The sequence below is a fragment of the Typopeltis vanoorti genome, chromosome 7 (genome assembly GCF_054136105.1).
Source record: "Typopeltis vanoorti isolate ZY-2024b chromosome 7, IOZ_Tvanoo_1.0, whole genome shotgun sequence".
Lineage (NCBI taxonomy): Eukaryota > Metazoa > Arthropoda > Arachnida > Uropygi > Thelyphonidae > Typopeltis > Typopeltis vanoorti.
The window spans coordinates 10,139,191-10,161,029 of record NC_143555.1 but is presented as its reverse complement, the minus strand read 5'-3'; the positions used below and the strand labels follow the sequence as shown (position 1 = coordinate 10,161,029).

Below are 21,839 nucleotides of genomic sequence, written 5' to 3'. Positions count from 1 at the left end.
GCTGACCTTCTGCTATGCCGAGACTTATACACACATTGGCATTCCACTTGGCTGTATCGCCGCTCTCATTCATCTCACCCTGACCTCACTGGATCTTCCTTTCTCCGGGAACAGGTAAAAGGCAAAAGCAAAAGCCTCGTTCTCATGTCGCAAAAAACTATATACCCCCTCAGTGACCTTCACATGGCACCTCAATTCCTCTGCACTCTGTTCCGACGCTTCTTGTTCTTGTCCAAAGTCCCCCCCCCCCCCCCACACACACAATGTAGACCTTTGCATACGTGATGGCCTCAGATCATGATTTAATCTTCTTATCTTGTCTGGGATTTTAGCCTAATGTTCGCATACTAACACATACTTCACCCATTCCTAAATTGCTTCTCCCCCCGCCCTTTTTTTTTTTCACATAAGACATTTTACAATGCAATATTCAGCAAATTTCAAATCAAGGATGTTATTATCATTTCATTTACATTCAATTTCTTTTTGTTAATATATAAGTATTACATTGAGAATTCAGATACTTGTTAAATCTGAATGAAAGGCAATACATTATAAAATCTCTTTCATTCTAGATTTAACACTGGTAACCTGTGGAGTTCCAGAAGGAGCTTTTTTTTCCTCCCATTCTGTTTAACATATAGACACACATGATATTAGCCATCTTCTCCTAAAAAGTAAAATCTTCGAATACGCAGATGACACGGCCATAGTATCCATTCACAACAACACAAATATACAACACGACATCAATCAAATCACTAACTGGCTAACTAAAAACAGCATATATATATATATCTCATATAAATATATATTTACATATATATTTATATATCTCACTATCCAACATCCATCCTCCTATATACAGAAAGTGCTGATCCTAAAACCACAACCATCACACAGGTGAAAACAACACGTTATCTTGGACTTCACTTTGATGCTAATCAAAATTGGAATAGCCATACAAATTATTTACACAACAAACTCAGGTAATAGCAAGCAAACTATATCGATTAAAAGACATTGCTCTGAAATACTAATTTCGGCACATCAAAATACTAATCTGTAAAGCATTATGCGAAAACATTTTAGATATGCAATTTTTATAGTCACATACATTCTGCGCAGACTACAAACCTAACAGATTTCAATCGTTGCAAAATAAAATGGTAAAACTGATATTCTGGGAATAAAGAGAACAGCACACTCTAATATGGGCAGCATGGACAGAACACAAAATATTTAAGGTGAAATACTTATGCCACTAACAGTCATGTTAAGACATTATTTCAGTTTAACCTATCAAATAACAAGACCACAGTCAACAAACTACATAATATATAATTATAACAACCACTAATGAAAAACCCGAAGCTTCTACATACTCGACATGATCAACAAACTTCCATTCAATGAGAGAAACCCATGGACCTATAGAGAACTTAAACAGGCACTATATAAATATTATAGCGAGACTGAAAATTAGAGGGAAATTACACATGCACACACACACATATTTCGAATTCCTCTCAAACACCATTGAACACAAACCCACCATATCCAAATCCAACCTCCTCACCTTAAAAAATTTAAACGATGTTCATGCAGTGTAGTCTGTGATCGTGTGTAATTGCCTCTACATGTTAACTGGAAAAAAGCATTTATATATATGTGTATATATATATTTTCATATATAAGTTTCAAAGCACACACACACACACATAAACAGTTAAATCTACACTTCACTCATGACTGGTACTGATACAAATCCATGAAACCACTGCCATCTATTATCGTCTTCAGATAAGCTCTGTAGAAGCTTCAAGAAAGAAAGCAGAAATGCCACCCAAACAAATAAACAAGTATATCAAAAATATACACACAACCTATAAAATATATATATATATATATATATATATATATATTATTGAAAGAAAAACACAAAAGACAAAATGCAAAAAAATTATGTTTATTAATATAAAATCATTCCATTATTATTATTATTACTATTGAACTGTGTGTTCTTACTGCATTGGGTCATGAATTGCATGCACAATCATGCTAATCCATATGTAAATATGATGGATAAATATTTAGTTAGTTTAAAAAAATGTATAATGATATTTATTATTATTATTTATACCTCCAAGGAGTCAAAAGACTCATCGTGGGAGGTCCCTCCTACGAAACACAGTCTATCATACCACTCCTTAAACTCAGTGACTGTTCTCGCTCTCACCACTCTATCAGCCCATGCATTCCATGGTTCAACCACCCTTCACGCAAAGAAACCACTCCTCACCCTCTTGCTCACAGTTTCCTTTCGTAACTTCCAGGGATGGCCCCCTTGTCATCACTCCTTCCCACTGTTCAACCAAGTGAAAGAAAGTGTCAACCCTGTAACCACCTCTCAACAGTTTAAAAGTCTCAATCATATCACCTCTCCTTCTTCTATTCACCAAACTCAGCAGTCCACATTCCCTCAGCTGATCCTCATAACTAACATTGTACAGTCCTGAAACCATCTTTGTTATCTGCCTTTGTACAGTTCATTTATCCCCTTCAAATCCCGGGGACCAAATCTGAGAACAATAGTCCAAGTGTGGTCTGATCATGGTCTTATACAACAGAATGATAACTGTTTTATCTCTACAGGTCAGTGTCCTTCTCATTATTGCAGCAATCCTCTGTGTTACCTTCACCACCTTTACAATATGTCTCCTGAATATCAGGTTTCTATCAATCATCAACCCCAGATCTCTTGTCTCCCCTACTTCCTCCAGTATAACTTCTTCCATAGAGTATGCAATGTCCCATCGATGTTTCCCAAACCATAAGACCTTACATTTTGCTGCATTAAACTGAAACCCCCCATTCATTTGCCCATCTGTCTTGTTATTCAAATCCTCTTGCAGGACTACCACATCTGCACTATTATTTATAACCCTTCCCAGCTTCACATCATTCCCAAATAATTGAATATTCCCCTGAAATCCACCGACAATGTCATTGATATAAAGGTTAAACAATATAGGTCCCAGTACTGAGCCCTGTGGGACCCCACTTGTAACCCTTTGCCTCTTTGAAACTTCTCCACCATACACAACTCTCTGATACCTGTCGGACAGCCAGTCCTGAATCCAGTTGACGAACCTGACATCCAAACCCATGTGCTGCAACTTAAATATCAGCTTATCATGTGGAACCCTGTCAAATGCCTTTGCTGAATCCAAGAAAATGGCAGCATATGCCTTTCCCTCTTCTACTGTTCTTGTAACTTTATTATAAAAGGCTAGCATATTACTAAAACAAGAGCGCCCCTTCACAAATCCATGTTGACTCTCACAGATAACATTACCCTCATCTGCCCAATGTTATATAGGGTCCCTAACTAATTTCTCCAAGATCTTAACAGCTACTGATGACACACAAACTGGCCATTCTTCTACCGCCCTTATGCAATGGCACTATCTTACCTTCCTTCCATTCCCTGGGCACTTTTCCCGTAGCCAGACTTTCATTGAAAAGCCAGGTCAAAGGAACTGTCAGTTCTTTAGCACATTCTCTCAAAACTCGTGGTGAAATGCCGTCCAGTCCTACAGCTTTACTGACATCCAGATACTCAGTATTTGAAACACGCTTTCCTCCTGCACCTCTAAACCTTGAAACTGCCCTATTAAAATTTACTCCTCCAGGATGAAATACAACAATAAGGTGTTCATTGAACAATTCTGCTATGTCCTGTGCATCAGTCACTCTATTCCCATTTTTATCCCACAATGTCATTCTTCCACAATCATTTCTCCTCCTACTGGCCACATAGCTAAAAAAATTTCTTAGGATTTTCTTTGGATCTTAGGGCCAATATCTTCTCATATTCCAGTTTTGCCTTCCTTACCATACTAGTCACTCTCCTGGCCTGTGTCTTATATTCTTCATGCATCTGCTCTTCACCTGTCTCCTTATATCTCTTCCATAGTCTCTTTTTTTTACATGTACTTCCTGTTTAATATTGTTTGTCATCCACTTTACACCAAATTGTGTCCTCTTCTTCACTTGTGGAATACAGCTGCTAACAAATATTCCTTCACAATTTCCCAAGCACTAATGATATTCTGGCCTTCCAATTCCTCCCTCCATGAAACTTTCCCAAGTTGACGTCTAAGACTATTATAATCACCTGCCTTATAATTCCACATATGTTCCCATCTCTTTGATATTTCTGCATGTCTGTTCATTTTCCAAGTCAAAACCACATGATCACTCTCTCCAACTGGTGGGAGAGATGTCATCTCAGTTATTATCAACTCTTCTGATGCTATGACCAAATCAAAAACTCTTGAACTTCTTGTTCCCTCTGTTATATATTGCCTAAGACATTTGTCCTTTAAGAATTCTAGAAATTCCATTGCCTTATTGCTACATGCATCTTCCTCTCTCCAATTTACACTGCTGTTGTTAAAATCTCCCATAACAATTAAACATCTCCTGGTCCCCACCCTCTGTGCTCCTTGATTTATAGCAACACCCCACTAAATATCCCATCTTGCCTATCTCTACCTCACACCATATGCTTTCAGAATCATAGTGGCACTTCCTTCCAAAGCCTCCACTCTTAGAGGACATAAGTTGTCACTTATCATAAGCAGTACTCCACCATCACGCTTTACCTTCCTATCCTGCCGAAAAATGCTGTACCCTGTTACTTCTATTCCTGTTATTATATCCTCTTCTGTCAACCACGTCTCAATGATCCCAATAATCTTTGGCCAGGCTGATGCTATCACCCCCACCAATTCCACTCCTTTATTCTGGATACTCCTGGCATTAGTATAAAGCATAAAAATGCCACTATTTCTATACCCAGTATTATCCCCTCTAGACTCCCCTGGGCTCAGCATTACCTGATGTCACCCCCCTTCTCCCAAGAACTCTTTCCCACAAGAGGCCACCCCCTGCTACCATTCACCTTGGGAATTCTAGTTTCCCTGCATTGCCACACTGACTCGTTCAGAACAGCAATCTCTCCAGATACTCTGCATTTTGTGCTGAATCCTTGTACTGTACAAAATATATCTCATTGTATATATATATATATAAATACTATATACAAACGCTCCTGCTGATGCACTCCTGCATTGGTGAAGAGAGGAAGCTATTGATCATGACAAGCATTGAATGACCAGAAAGAAAGCTGGCTACCCAATTAGAGAAGGTACAAGGTAGGCCAATGAATGGCAATTTACTGATCATGCTTTGATGTCAAAAATTATCAAATGTTTTGGAAATATCAACAGCAACAGTGATGTAAGTAAGAGATCTGCTGTGAATGAATGGTAGAATCCATACTGTGATTGCAGATTAATTGGTGGGCTTCTAGATAATGGAGAAGTTGATTGCCAATGACCTCCTCATTGATTTTTGAGTATATTGAGCTGAGGGTTGTTCTGTTGATAGTCTGATGGCATATCTTTATTTTATTTATTTTTCTTAAATAAGATATGCCTACTTCCATGTATTAGGGTAAGTGCCACAAGTATAAAAGATTTCATAAATGACATAGGACAGGTGTTACTTCCATGTATTAGGGTAAGTGCCACAAGTATAAAAGATTTCATAAATGACATAGGACAGGTGTTATTGGTATTGAAATTATTTAAGACATTCTTTTCTGGCCAAAAGACAAGACCACAGAAGGCATATGTTGGAGGTTTCTGGAATGGTAGGAGGCGATTTATCTTGGTCATTCTGTGCAGGAGTTGGAAAAGAAGAATGTGAGGAAGCTAGCTTTATGTGCTTGAACAGTGGTAGTCCCATGTGAGTTTATTTATTTAATGAATGGTGTATGTATAGAATGTGATAAGAGAATAAACAAGAGGAACTGTCAAACAGAAAAGTTCAGGGGTAACTTCAAAAAAAAAAAAGTCCATATAAGTTTCAGGATAAGAGAACATAGAACAGTCACTAATAATGTGGTTGATGATCTGGGCTACGTTGTGACAATCACAGTATGGAGAGTCAGTCCATTTCCATTTGTGGAGCATCTGTTTGTATCTCTCATGTCCTGATCCAATTAAGTGTTGACCATAGAGTCTCGGAAGGTCAAACCCTTCACTCTGACAGTTGGTTCAGGATAAATGACTTGTAAGTTAAAGGTGTGTTTCTTCCAGTGTAGTTTCCAAGCTGATGTGATATCAAAGGTTTCATGCAACATTTTTATTGACAATTCTCCATGTAAAAACTTTACTTCTCACACTCCTCTTCACCACACTCTTACATAATTTTCAGGGATGGCCTCTGGTTCTTCCCTTCTCCCTTTCTACTCTAATCCATAAAATTCTCTCACTAACTTAAACATCTGTATCATATCGCCTTTTTTTCCCTCTACTTCCACATCTGTTCAAGCTTAATCACTGGAATCAGAAATGGATGATTTCTCTGTTTGCTTAATTGAATTGCAAGTAGTAAGCATCAGAAATAAGAATTGGAAAAGGTCAGAATGGTTTTCAAAATTTTTAGAGTAGTTAATGTATCAGATGAACATTACTAGATGGGGCAAGGAAACCTTAAGCCAGAGGAGGTCAAAAACAGCATTTTTTAAATTTGTCATTCTCTGGCAAGCAGTTTTAGATTTCAGAAAGGCACAGTTAGATTACCATCTTGGTGGCAAAAGGAATTGTGTGGAGTATAATTTGGACAGTTAAAGTGGTCTAGCTACAGCTTGGGTTCCAGGCAAAACTAGGCGGTAAGTGATGATGCACATCATATATGTTGGTGTTTCTGCTGTGGTTGTTGGCAAAGTGGATTTGAGGGAGGATTTTATATCTCTTTGACACTCTCAGGGTTTGATTTGGGAAATAGTTGAAAATGCAAGGGCACGTGCTGAAACGAGATAGAACATATCATCGCCCACCAGTACAGCAGTGGGACAATTTGACCCATTTCCACATGCACCAAGTGCTGCTGTACCTTGTTTTGCCTGGGGTTCCACAGCCAGAAACCAACAAGGGTACCCATGATGATGGCTAAGCATTGCAAACAATGCCTCGCATGGGCCAAGGAATGCCAACATTGGGCTCTCGACAGATGGAAGAAGGTTGTCTAGAGTGTTGAGTCCCATTTCCGGCTGCATCATACTGATGGCTGGGTGTGCATTTAGCTTAAACAACAAGAAGCCCTATCCCCTGAGTTGGGGTTCAAAAGGCTGGTGGACATGATGTTATGTTCTGGAGAGCTTTTTCCTGGCACACCCTAGGTCCTGTTAGCTGATACATCTCCATCCATATCTACCCTGACTACAATGCTATCTTTCAACAGGCAACGCATCTTGTCATTGGGCTCATACAACTACTGAGTGACTGGAGGAATACAATAATGAATGCGCCACATTAACTTGGCCACCAAACTCCCCTGACTGTAACTTAATTACAAGTTAGTCTTGTATTAATGCTAGAATGGGGTGTGAGAACTGTTGATCTTCCTCCATGGAATGAGCATGAATTGACTGAGTTTCTGCAGTGGACGAATTGAGTTATGCATGGTGGATGTTTGACACCTTGTGGAAGCTGTTCCTAAGCATCTGCAAGCTGTGATTGCACAGAGGTAGACCAACGCATTATTAGGTGGGTGTTCCTAATGCAAAGCTAAGTGTAGATAGTGTAAGTGGTGATAAAGGCAGTTGGGAATGGTTAGGCAACCTACTCATAGATATTAATATATTAATTTCTATGAGTCAGATATTAATAATAAAATATACAAACAGAAATAAATGGATTGAACATATGAATTGAATGGATCATTCAGCACAATTAAAAAAAAAAGATTCTGATATCATCCAGTTGGAGAACAAGAAGTTAAGGATGACCAAAGAAAAGATGAAATATGACTGGGCAGGCCACTGGGCCTAAATCTCTGAAAGGATCAATATAATATAGCAAATGCTTATATTCTTAAAGAATCTTTGAAAGGATGATAACAATAATGATAATAATAGTTTGTGGCAATTAAGTTGTTGTACTAATGCTAAAATGTGTGTAATTTTAATGATTTCACTTTGAATAATATTACAGAAACATATTTATTACTAAATTGGATATATCTTATTCCTACTATACAGTTCCCAGAAGCCAAGCATTTCCCCATTGAATATAATTTAATGGGGAAATGCTTTTAAATGGAAAAAGTGCATTGCATTGCATTGCATTGCATCTTCCTTTTACCCTCTTTACCTTGCGGTGTCGAGGGTTTATAAATCATCGGACCTCAAACTGCTCACAGGATACGGTGGTCAGCCCTATGTCCCCAGTGTATCCTATGTCCTATAGTGTTGAGTTCTCAAGGCCAGTTTGCCTGCTTTGCGGGATGAAAAACCCCAGGATAAACTGGAGAAAAAACCCTACTTTCGACGCCCAAGACTGGCTAGCTTGGCTATGGCTGAGGAAGATCTTTCAGCTCCTCATGTCACTGACAAGAATCGAACCTAGGACACTCCTTCCCCCAGGCATTGGTTGCGAAGCACACAGCTACTAGGCTAATCGTGCAGACAAATGGAAAGTGTAATAATAATAATTGAATGCCGTATTTACTTGAATATAACTCGCCCTTGCATATATCTTGCACTCCTAATTTTACTTTACGTAAAAAAAGAAATTAAAAGTTTCTCATATAGTTCACACACGAAAAAAGTTTAAAACTTTAAGAAATAATGAATGTTGTTATGGAAGTTTCAGATATTTTAGAATTTGGTTGAAGATAATCAGCATTTCATCTCAACAAGCATCGGCTTGCCTTTGTCGTTGAGTTGCACAATCTTTTGTTAATACCACAGCAAACATATATTATTATTTTTTTTATTATTATTATTATTTTTTTATTTTTGACACCTCCAGGGAGTCCAAGACTCATCGAGGAGTCTTGGACTCCCTGGAGGTGTCAAAATCATATGCATAAAGATGGAGGCAACCAGTAGAGGAAATGCAAGAATGAGGGCAATGACTTCTCGATCGTGTGGGGTGATTAAGATTAAGAGACCATCATTCGAACTGTTGTGCAACTGGATTTTGAGAACTTGAGACATAATTTCGCCAGAAATAATTCATTTAATTACAGAGGCATTGTCACTAAAAGATTCAAATATATCGCTTGATGAAGGTGAGCCGAATGCATAAATTACATTGATAATTAGCATTTAAATGCATTCATTTTATAAATAATATGAGCAGTTTTAAGAGGATTAAACTTTGGAGTCCGAAAATCCCCGCATATATCTGCTCCATGGTTTTTTAACTTTAATTTTGGAGAAAAAAGTGAGAGTTATATTCAAGTAAATACAGTAATCACTTTGTATCTGATTTTTGTTTTTAAACATCTGAATTTGGAAAATTATTTTAAAGAGTGATTAAAATTTAAATGGCAGATTTATATAGTACAATTAGAAGTATTAAGTTTTTTGAATTATTTTCCTATCTTTTTATATTTTTTTATATTATAATTATTATATTGGAACTATCTTTTAGCAATATTTATGTAAGAAAACAGTTAGAAGAGAACCCCTGATAGAGTTTGATATAAGCAAGATAAAATACCTTCATCCTTTTGTGACAGTACTTTCAAAAGCTACATTTTCTTGGTTAGTTCCTTTGCTTCGATTAGGATATCAGCGTCCTTTAGAGTTAGGTGATCTGGGAAGTCTGCCTGAGGTAATATTCTTTTTTTTTTTCTAATTTTTTTAATAAATAATTTTGTAAGCAATCACTTTGATTTTATATAAATTGCTTGGCCCAGTTGTGTATTTTACAATTTTCAACTAATGCAAATTTAAGCTAAGATATTCTTGTTTTTGCTAATTTTATCTCTAAGTGTATACCAGCAATATATCTGCATGAAGTGATTTCATGCAAGTTCTTTTATACATTGAGAGCAGTTGACTTTTCTGAGTTGCACTAAAAATCCACCTAGTATAGAGTGAATTTACATTCACACTTAAATTTAATGGAATAAATGCAGCACAGAGAAATAAATAAACACCAGGTTTAATCGTTTCAACATTTTATCTCTGTCACAGACCTTCAGGAATGTAATATTACAATTGTAATAACAAACTGAACTGGATTCTGAGGTGCTGACTGTTTAGGTGGAGGAGGAAAGAGTCTGATGTGTCTCAGCCATGTGGTCAAATAGAGAACACATTATCAATATATCTTAACTAAATAAAAGGTTTGAGAAAGGCAGTATCAAGGGCGCATTTTTGAAAATTATGGAGACAACTACTGTGTTTGAATAAAAACTTTAGTTTAATATAACTAAAATCTCTTATAGATTTTAGTTATATTAAACTAAAGTTTTTATTCAAACACGGTAGTTGTCTCCATAATTTTCAAAAATGCATTCGGATCACCGTGCAAGCCTAAAAGAAAGGATGCAATATCAAGGGATTGTGTTCCAAAATATTTCATATAGAAATTAGCTAGAGAAGCAGAGAAACCATGAATGTACCTTAATTATTATTATTATCCAAAGATCCCATGGAGGCAAGACTCATCTAGGAGGTCCTTTGTCATACACACAGCTTATAATTCCATGCTTTCAACACATTCAAATTTTCTGTATACACCACACTCTCAGGAAACATTCCAATCATTCATAGCTCTCCATGCAGAAAACCTGCTTCTCACTCCCTTGCTCATACTCTTCTTATACGAGGGCAGTCTGAAAAGTTCTCAGCCTAACAATGAAAAAAGAATTTATAATTTCAAAATTATTTTTATTTTTCAACATAATCTCCCTTAAGACTAATACATTTATTCCAGCGATGCTCCAGCACCATTATCCAGTCCCTGTAATGGTTGTCAGTAAGATCTGCAAAATACCCCTCTATAGCTGCAATCACCTCTTGATTCGAAGAAAACGCTGACCAGTGAGGAAGATTTTTAGTTTTGGGAAGAGATAGAAGTCAGAGGGAGCCAAATCTGGGGAATAGGATGGATGGTCCAACAATTCATAGTGCAGATCCCTTAATTTTCCCATTGCCAAAACACCTTTGTGGACAGCTAAAACACCTGATGAAAGATGATTTTTTTCTTCTGCAAACCTGGTCTTTTCTCATGAATTTTTTGTCTAGTCTGGTTCAAAGTGGAATAATATTCCCCGATTATTGTTTTACTCTATTCAAGATAATTAATAAACATGCTTTTAGCATCCCAAAACACCGATGGCATGACCTTTCCTGCTGATGGAACCGATTTTATCTTCTTTGGCGCTGAACAACTGGCTTCTGTTCACTCTTTTGACTGCTATTTGGATTCTGGTGTGTAATGGTGAATCCAAGTCTCATCCATAGTAATAAGTTGACACACAAAATCAGTTCTATTCTTGTTAAAATGCTCCAAGCACTGTTCAGAGATTTTCGTGCGAGTGCGTTTTTGATCTGCTGTGAGCAAGTGCGGCACCCATCTTGTGCAAAGCTTTTTCATTTGCAATTCTTCATGTAAAATATATCCTACACATTCTTTTGAAATGCCTATAGTCTCAGCAATTTTATGCACTTTCACTCGCCGGTCATCCATTAATATATCGTGCACTTGATCAGTGATTTCTGGTGTCGTTACACTTTTTGGATGTCCTTCATGGATCATCTTCAAGGCTGGTACAGCCACGTTTAAAATCAGCAACCCATTTCTTAATTGTTGAAAATGAAGGAGAAGAGTGCCCATAAACATTTATGAAATTTGAATGAATTTCTTTTGGCGTTAAACCTTCTTTTACAAAGAATTTTATAACCACACGATACTTAATTTTATCCATTTCAAAGGATACAGAGACCACTTTTGCTTCAGACAGCTGTACAAAACAAACTACTTGATAGAATGACTTGCAATTTCACATGGATGCTTATCACAGATGTTCACTTAGAAAATAAAAAATCTTGCTGATAGTGTTGCCATCTGTGTTTGAGGCTGAGAAGGTTTCAGACCATCCTCGTACAGCTTCCGGAGATGATGTGTTGTTCTTTCCCCCATCTCCCAGCTTTTATTAAAAAAAAACCCTCTTCAACATTAATCCAATAGTAACCCCTTATCAAATTGTACATCTCTATCATATCACCCCCCCCCCTCTTCCTCCTATCTACTAGACTCTGTAATTTACATCTTCTCAACCTTTCTTCATATTCAACAATGCTTACATCCATCTTATACAGCTTCCAGGGATGACCTCTTGTTCTTTCCCCATCTCTCAGTGTTTTATAAAAAACATCTTAAACGTTAATCCTATAATAACTCCTTACAAACGTATACATCTCTATCATATCACTCCCTCTTCCTCCTATCCACTAGACTCTGTAAATTGCATCTTCTCAACCTTTTTTCATATTCAACATTCTAGAGATCAGAAACTGCCATGGTCAACTGCCTCTGGAACCTTTCCTACTTCTCTTCTTCCTTTTGAAAACCGAATGTGTGCACAGTAGTCCATATGTGGCATAATCAAGAGTTTTTACAGTAGAACAAGAAGCTCCTTACTTCTACAAGTCAATGTTTTCTGCATAATAACCAAAATGCGTTGCTTTGTCCTCACAATTTGGCAGTGTGTCCACTGAAATTTAGATTCTTATCCACTATCAGCCCAAGATCTCTTATTTTCTCTACCTCCAACAATATATCCCCACCAAGAATAAATTTTGCATCCCATATTTATTTTCCAAATTTTAAAACCATACATTTCACAATACTGAACTGGTATCCTGACTCCTGTGTCCATTCACAGTTTATTCAGGTCTTCTTGTAAGGCTAGAACATCTGCTTTACTCCTCATAGTTATTTTCAACTTTGCATTATCTTCAAACAACTGAATATTCCAATTCAAATCTTCCCCAATATCATTAACATATAAGTTAAACAGCATCGGCCCTAAAAACAGATCCGAGGCACACCACTAATGACTTTCCTCTTCTCGGATATTCTCGGATTCCAACAGTTTAACGACTACACCTGACAAACAAATTGCCTATAATTTGATGCTTGAGTTCTCTCATCTCCCTTATGAAGTGGTACAATTTTGTCTTCCTTCCACTCATTTTGGAACTTGACTCAGTTGAAGAGTCATATTAAACAAATATGTCAAGGCATATGCTAACTCCCTGGCACATTCTTTCAAAATACATGGTGATATATCATCCAGTCCCACAGCCTTATTAATATCAAGTGTGCTTATTACCTTATATACCTCTTCCTCACTCAGTCAGTCTGTCTTCCTCAATCCACTGCTCTCAATCTCTCCATGATGTCACATTCACAAGGATAAAAGACCTTTATGAACTGCTCATTAAATATCTCAACCATATCCTCTGCACAGTTATCCTTATACCATTTTCTCCAATCAGTGTCATCTTACCATAATCACCATTTTTTTTTTTTTTTTATGCTGGCTACATATTGAAAGAAAACACCCGAGGATTTTTTTTTCCCATTAGCTAACTGCTTTCGATATTGCACTTTTGCTACCTTTATAAACCAAATTACTCTCTTTGCCCGTTCTTTGTACTCCTCATGGAATTGATTTTTATCATTCCTCTCATGTTGCTCCTTAATGCCTTCTTTCTTTGTGCTTAATATCTTCATTCATTCATTTCACACTTAGCTTATTTAGCCTTCTGACCCTTAGAATATACTTAGACATTGCTTCTATCAGATAGTTCTTGAATATCACTCAAGTGGTTTTGATCTCCTTTCTACCCAACTCTTCATTCTATGCTACAGCTATAAGCTGTCTCCTGAGCTTCTCATAATCATCAGCCTTATATTTCTACATATACTCTTGCCTCACATATAGCTGCAACCACCCAGGTAATCACCTCATGGTCACTCTCACCATAAATTAAAGATGCCAAGAAATTGTATTCTTGGTTTCATCACAAGTATAATGCTATGCATTATGAAAAGGACCACTACCCAGACTAGTGTTGACCTTTAATAAGGTCTCATCAGTGGAGCCAGAGACAGAAGTGATACCAAGGGTGAAGTAACGTAAAGTCATATTTCCATATACAAGTAGTCAAAAAGGTGTCACACCTTATTACTCCAAAGTGATCATCTAATGATCTTTACTGTTTTTATTATTTTTTGATATCACTCCCACATAAGGTCTCAAGTGGTCTAAGTTATCTCAGATGTCTTACTTGCTTTTCTGTTACCTCTTTTGTGACTTCTCCTTTTTTTTTTTGTATTTTTGCCAAGTACAGTTTGTTTGAAGTGCCTTCTTTGCTAGACTGAATTGGAAAATCTGGGAATTCTTCTCTGCTATTTTCTAGTGTATATGTTAGTTTGATACGTTCTATTAGCACACCTATTGTTTTTGTGAAATGAAAGTTCTAAAGGAGCAGGTAAAAAATGTGCATTTCTTTCCAACAGGGTTTAGGATACTAGTTGATGATCTATCTAATCTCTTTTCTGTAGAGTGGTCTCTGTTTCTGCATCCCTGGAAGGTTCACCAAAACTAGAGTTGTACCAATATTGTCGAAATTTGGTACAAGCAGCTTTTTTTATTGTGAAAGTGACCTCAGCAGAAAATCTGATATCCGCTGTGTGTGTGTGTGGGGGGGGTTCACTTGAGATTCTCTCTCTCTTTTTAACGTTACTGATTTCATCACATTTTGAGAATATATAGATTAGGATTTCATCACTACTCTCTCTATATATATTCCATTGGCAATCTCTAGATTTTTAGTGTTTTAAATTGGCTTCCTACCATTACAGTATTGTTCTACCTTGGAATGTAAAAGCCTTTCATAGTTTGTACCTAGTTTCCACATCTTTAACTATAAATATTTCTCTTGTGGTACCAGAATGAAGGAAAATATCTTATTGGCTCCTATCTCTGTTATCTTGCTTCTTAACATTCTGGAATTTCATTTCCTAATGTTTGCACTCCTATGAGAATTGGTACCATTATTGCAAAACTGAAAAAAAAAAAAAAAAAACTTAAAACAAATGAAAGTAAAACATTTGCTTAAGACTAAAATTTAAAAAAAAAAAAAAATCTGTAATATAGAAAAAATTCCTAACTACCAGCAAATTTTATACATGAGCTATTTCTAATGGCTGTGATATATTTTTAAACATTTACACAGCTAACGCTTGTAAAAAAAAAAATATAGAACTTATTAAAAATCCCAACATATTTTATTGTATGTAATATGGACATCAGGAAGAAAAGAGATCAATGGCCACATTCAAAATATGAATATATTTTCAATGTAGCCAGGAATGTGGTTAAAATAGTAACTAATAGTAATTACCTCCCAAAACTTTGAAAACATTGGCTTACAATCAGAGCAGTTATTGTTTGGATGATTTCGTAGTTTTTTACAAGTTTCAAGAAAAAGATTATCAAATTTGAATCTGTTGGAATGAAGAATCTAGTTCCAAAGAACTGTGTCTAGTGCCAGTTGTATGGAAAACAAGGCCAGATTTGTTGGATTATAAAAATGTAATGTAGTCCTGATGTTCTCAGCAAAGTGACATCTATGCAAAGTAACAATTCACACTAGACAGTCTCATTGGCTATGTTATTATTGATAGTGATGTTTTCTCACTGGTGTTTTGAATCCTCTGTACACTCTAGTGTACAGAGGATTCAAAATTGGAACTGATCACCATTTAGTCTTGAGCAGGATAAAATTGAATTTCATACTGAAAAGAACAACATGTAAGGAAGTTTTAAAGCAAATAAAATTGAAGCAGCTCTCAGATGTGAATTGTAGACTAAAATACACAAACATTATTCAAGAAAAAATCAAAGAGTTTGAGAACAGGAACCAAACCTTGGAGATTCAGTGGCAAGCTCTGAAGAAAACATTGATTGATTCAACTAGAGAGGCATGTGGTGAGGTTGTGTGCAAGGATAGAAAAATCAGAACTCCATGGTGGACACAGGAAGTTGAAAAGGCAGTGAAGGAAAAGAAGAAAGCATATCAAAAGTTCCTGGCAAATAAGTCATCTTGTGCACTTAGAGAACACAGAGACAAATGTAAGAAAGCTAAACACTGTGTAAAACTGTTGTTGGAAGTTTTCCCATTTGGTTATACTATAAATTAAAGATACCAAGAAATTATATACCTGGTTTAACCCTTTATCCAAGTGTAAGCAAACAAGTTTGTGTCTGAACTATTTTCAGGAATGTGGCAACTCATATATAGACGCTTATGACTTCACATCACTTGCCTTAGTATCCCATAATGCAAAGCACATATCCTTACGGGTATGTATAATGCTATGAATTATGGGCAGCGTTACTACCTAGACCATTTTCGACCTTTATTGAGGTATCATCAGTGCGAGCCCAACCCAGAGGTCATACCAAGGTTTGAAGTAATGCACAAGCATATTTTCATATAACAAGTTGCCAAAAGTTGTCACATGTTATTATTAAAATATTCTGGGTTAGAGATAGTTGTTGGAAGCTGTTCCACTTGGTTATGCTATAAATTAAAGATACGAAGAAATTATATGCTTATGTTTTTTCTTTTATCCAAGTGTAAGCAAACAAGTTTTTGTCCCTGAACTATTTTCAGGACTAGGGCAACTCTTATATGGAAGCTTCTTATATATGACTTCACATCAGTTGCTTTTGTATCCCATAATGCAAAGCACATATTCTCATGGGTATGTATAATGCTATGAATTATGGGAAGGGTCACTACCTAGAACAGTTTTGACTTTTATTGATATCTCATCAGTGGGAGCCAGACCCAGAGGTGATACCAATGTTGAAGTAATGCAGAAGTCATATTTTTGTATATGAGTTGCCAAAAGGTGTCACACCTTATTATTAAAATACTCTGGATTAGAGATAGTTGTTGGAAGTATTTCCACTTGGTTATAGTACAAATTAAAGATACCAAGAAATTATATACTGGGTTTAATCCTTTATCAGTCCTGAAAATAGTTCAGGTGCAAACTTCTTTTCTTACACTTGGATAAAGGATTAAACCAAGTATATAATTTCTTAGTATGTTTAATTTATATCAAAACCAAGTTGAAAAACTTCCAGCAACTATATCTATTCCAGAGAATCCAGAGTATTTTAATAATAAAGTGTAACACCTTTTGCCAACTCATATATGAAAGTATGACTTCTGCATTACTTTAACCTTGGTTAAATCTCTGGTGATACAACTGATGAGACCTCATTAAATATCAAAACCGGTCTTGGTAGTGACCCTTCCCATAATGCATAGCATTATGGGAAGGGTCATAGTTTCAGTCTATATATACAGCATAGTTACTGTATGAGGGAACATGTGATTCATTATACATACCCGTAATGATATGTGCTTTGCATAATGGGATATAAGGCAAGTGATGTGAAATCATAAGCTTCTATATACGAGTTGCTCCAGTCCTGAAAATAGATCAGCAAACTTATTTGCTTACACTTCGATAAAGGATTAAACCAAGTATGTAATTTCTTTGTATCTTTAATTTATACCATATAAAACTAGCTAAAGAAAAGTCATGGGAAGTCTTTGGCAAAAACATCATCAAATTCCTGTCATGTACCCTCAAGGGATGTACAGGATATGATAGTACTACATGAAAAATTTACATTATTACTAACTTCTTATTTACAATTTTCTTCCAAATCAGTCTGTTACTTGTCAAGACTCCAGCATTAACAGATCTTATATTTCTATCGTCTAAGGCAGTGCTTCCCAAACTTCTGGATGTCAGGGCCCCCTTTGCAAAAATTAAAATATTTCACGGTCCCCCTCGAAAAAAAATCATAATAGAGATATATTATTATAATATTTATTGTATTTATATTCAATACAAAACATACACAGTGAATATTGCAAAAATCAAATGCATATATTACATTTTTTGCCTCTTACCGTTTGGTTCTGAAGACGATGCGGGCTGTTCTGGTAAAATATGAAATACTGTCCTTTTTCTTTGAGTCTGTTTCTGCTTCTTCTGATTGTTCGCGGGAATTTTTTTTTTTTTTTTATCAGCCACTTATCCATCTCATGATTAAATTTTTTAACGTAGAATAGATCAAATAATATCACCACTTACCGATACGATACTGGCACACCACAGACTGATAACATGAAATTAGTGAATATTACCTGAATAAGGGAATCCCCGGACCAGGAACATTTTTCTCTTTTGTGACTTTTCTCCCTTTACGGTAATTAAGCCTAACGCGAAACAGACAGCAAAGGCAGGTTATTAAAATGTGCATATGATTGGTGAGGTATTAACAAAAGATCTCACAACCAAAAGATAAAAGCATAGCTGACAATTGAGTTGAAATGCTAACTCTCTTCAACCGAATTCCATATGTGAAACTGCCATAACATTCATTATATATATATATTACTTAGTTTTAACACTTTTACAAATTTTAACATGTTCGGTTGAATTTTATTGCTGCCTTGGTAAATCGAACTCACACACATCTAATTAATAACAATAGTTTTTAGTTAGATACTATGTTTGCCCATGCAACATATGGTTTTGTTTCACTCTATATATACAGCATAGTTACTTTATGAGGTGACATGTGATTCATTAATTAGTGTGTTTTTATCCCAGTTGTCTCTAATTGCACTATTTGTTGAGAAATATATTACACAGACTCCTCATACCTTATTCACTGGCATAATAAAAGTACTTGTTTTTATTGCCTCTGCAGTATAGTGGCTGTTAGGGAGGGCATGTTGTTTACCACTGCAAGCAAGTTACCAACTCCCCACATGAACTTGTTTAAGCATTTTTTCATGTGTGAAGTATATGCGAAACTTTTATTGGTAACAGAAAACTAGCTCGGATGACAGTGATAATATAAAACGAGTTTTGATATGTATATAAAGTCAATATCAACAGTCCCTGATTATGAACGCGTGATGAAAGGGACAGGAAGATTTGGTGCTTCCCTGGAGAGCATTCAAAGTAAATTCAATTAACCACTGCTTTGAAATGAAACATATGAATAAGCAATGTTTACTAATATTCATTAAGCGGCGAAATACGCAGGAAGCAAAGTTTGTGAACCAACACCAGTGTGTGAATTTTTCCATTAAAATATAAAAAATAACAAAAAATAAATAATAAATAATAAAAGTTAAATACATTTCTTTTAATAATAAATTTAGTTTAATCCTTTATCCAAGTGTGTGCAAACAAAGTTTGTGCCTGAAAGTATCTTCAGGACTGGGGTAAAGTAGTACAACACCAGGCAACTCCTTGCAAAGGTGGAGCAAGATACCAACACTTCTATCTCAGTATCTCCCATAATGCAAAACACATATCCTTGCAGATATGTATAATGTTATGCATTAAGGGAAAGACCACTACCCAGACTAGTTTCGACCTTCATTGAAGTCTCTTCAGTGGGAGCCAGGCCCAAGTGGAGATACCAGGCAGAAGCATTAGCAAGATAAAGGATTAAACTAAATTTATTATAATCTGACCAAGTGAAAAATAAACTTTCAACATCTTTCTCTAAATCCAGAGTAATTTAATAAAAAGGTGGCACACCGTTTGGCAGCTCCTATAGGAGGAGATGACCTTGCTAATGCTTCTGCCTGGTATCGCCACTTGGGCCTGGCTCCCACTGAAGAGACCTCAATAAAGGTCGAAACTAGTCTGGGTAGTGGCTCTTCCCTTAATGCATAACATTAGACATATCCACAAGGAGATGTGTTTTGCATTATGGGAGATACTGAGATAGGAGTGTTGGTAGCTTGCTCCACCTTTGCAAGGAGTTGCCTGGTATTGTACTACCTTACCCCAGTCCTGAAGATGCTTTCAGGCACAAACTTTGTTTGCTCACACTTGGATAAAGGATTAAACTAAATTTATTATACTCTAACCAAGTGAAAAATAAACTTTCAACATCTTTCTCTAAATCCAGAGTAATTTATTAAAAAAGGGTGGCACACCATTTGGCAACTCCTATAGGTAGAGATGACCTGCTAATGCTTCTGCCTGGTATCTTCACTTGGGCCTGGCTCCCACTGAAGAGACCTCAATAAAGGTCGAAACTAGTCTGGGTTGTGGCTCTTCCCTTAATGCATAACATTAGACATATCTGCAAGGAGATGTGTTTTGCATTACATTATGGGAGATACTGAGATAGGAGTGTTGGTAGCTTGCTCCACCTTTGCAAGGAGTGCCTGGTGTTGTACCACCTTACCCCAGTCCTGAAGATACTTTCAGGCACAAACTTTGTTTGCTCACACTTGGATAAAGGATTAAACTAAATTTATTATACTCTAACCAAGTGAAAAATAAACTTGTACCACTTTACCCCAGTCATGAAGATACTTTCAGGCACAAACTTTGTTTGCTCACACTTGGATAAAGGATTAAACTAAATTTATTATAAATTTATTATAGTCTGACCAAGTGAAAAATAAACTTTTAACACGTTTCTTTTAAAATAAAAAAAATCTACTTTGTCTTTAAATTTGTTTTCATTATTTCACGGCCCCCAAGGAGGCTGCGGCCCACAGTTTGGGAAGCGCTGGTTTAAGGCACCCTGTACCGTATCAATCCATCTATATCTTGGTCATTTTCCTGCCAACCTGGCAGAGAACGCTTGTTTTGCTGATCTTTCCTCACCCATTCTGTTTAAGTGACCATACCACCTGAGATTAGCTCTGCTAACGCATTCCTGGATGCTGCCAATGTCAAGTTCTTTCATAATATCCTCGTGTTTAATATGATATTGCCATTGATGCCATCTGTTTATGCCTCTAATCTTTCTCAGGACTCTCATATCTGAGGTCTCTATTCTTTGGTCAAGTGTTTTACTTCTGACGCAGCTCTCAGATCCATAAGTTAAAATTGGTTTAAACACTTCCTTTTATACAGCTAATTCAGTGTTCCAACTAATTTCTCTCTTATTCCATATGAATTTATTCAGTTTACTTCCTACCATACCAGCTTTGTTGATTCTGTTGTCTATTTCTATATTTAATTTACCATCTTCACTAAAAAGCGTGCCTAAGTAGCTGAAATGTTTTACTTGTTCCACAGGTACTCTGTTCTAAACACAGTTGACATTTTCAACTATTCTACCTATTTTCATTGTCTTTGTCTTTTTATTGCTGACCTTCATACCATATCTATTACAACAGTTATTCAATTTAGTCAGGAAACCATGTGGCCACTCTCAAACCTAGTCTCTGGCTACGCTATGTTGATGATGTGTTTGCTATTTGGCCACATGGCCCAGACACATCGAATACATTTTTAGTACATCTAAATAGTCAGCATCCTAAAATCCGCTTTACAATGGAACTAGAAGCCAATGACTGCCTGCCCTTCCTGGACACACTGATTACACATCTTCCAGAAGGTTCCTTATCATTTTCAGTTTATAGAAAACCCACACATACAGGGAGATATTTACAGAAACAATCACACCATCACCCTTCTCAACAATATGGTATCTTAAAAACACTAACCCATAGAGCTAGAGCAATCTGTTCCAATGACATTGCTCTTACTGCTGAACTTTCTTACTTGCGCCACACATTCCTAACCAATGGCTATAATCCCCATAAAATAGATAAAATACTAAATGCTACCCAGAAATCCCCTCCACCATCTACCACAGAAGACTACAACAAAACTATCACCATCCCATGCATTAAAGTCACATCTGAAAAGATATCTAGGGTGCTTAACAAACAAACACCAACTGCTGCGCACAGTATTAAACCTTATGTGAAATTGGCAACTCTCATCCATTTACCTATGGACAGATTCACTCCTTTATCACATCCAGGAGTCTATGAAGTGCCCTGTTCTTATCATTGAGCCTACTATGGA

At 36.4% G+C, this 21,839-nt stretch overlaps 1 protein-coding gene across 3 annotated transcripts in view; it reads left to right on the top strand.

The window, feature by feature from the left end:
• Nucleotides 1-21,839, top strand: part of LOC150104479 (ATP-binding cassette sub-family C member 8-like) — an 822,612-nt gene that overhangs the window by 82,251 nt on the left and 718,522 nt on the right. For all 3 annotated transcript variants that reach the window (XM_090395659.1, XM_090395657.1, XM_090395658.1), the window contains exon 3: nucleotides 9,516-9,698. In XM_090395659.1, coding sequence (XP_090251785.1) covers nucleotides 9,516-9,698 — 183 coding nt within the window. The remainder of the gene's footprint in view (nucleotides 1-9,515; nucleotides 9,699-21,839) is intronic.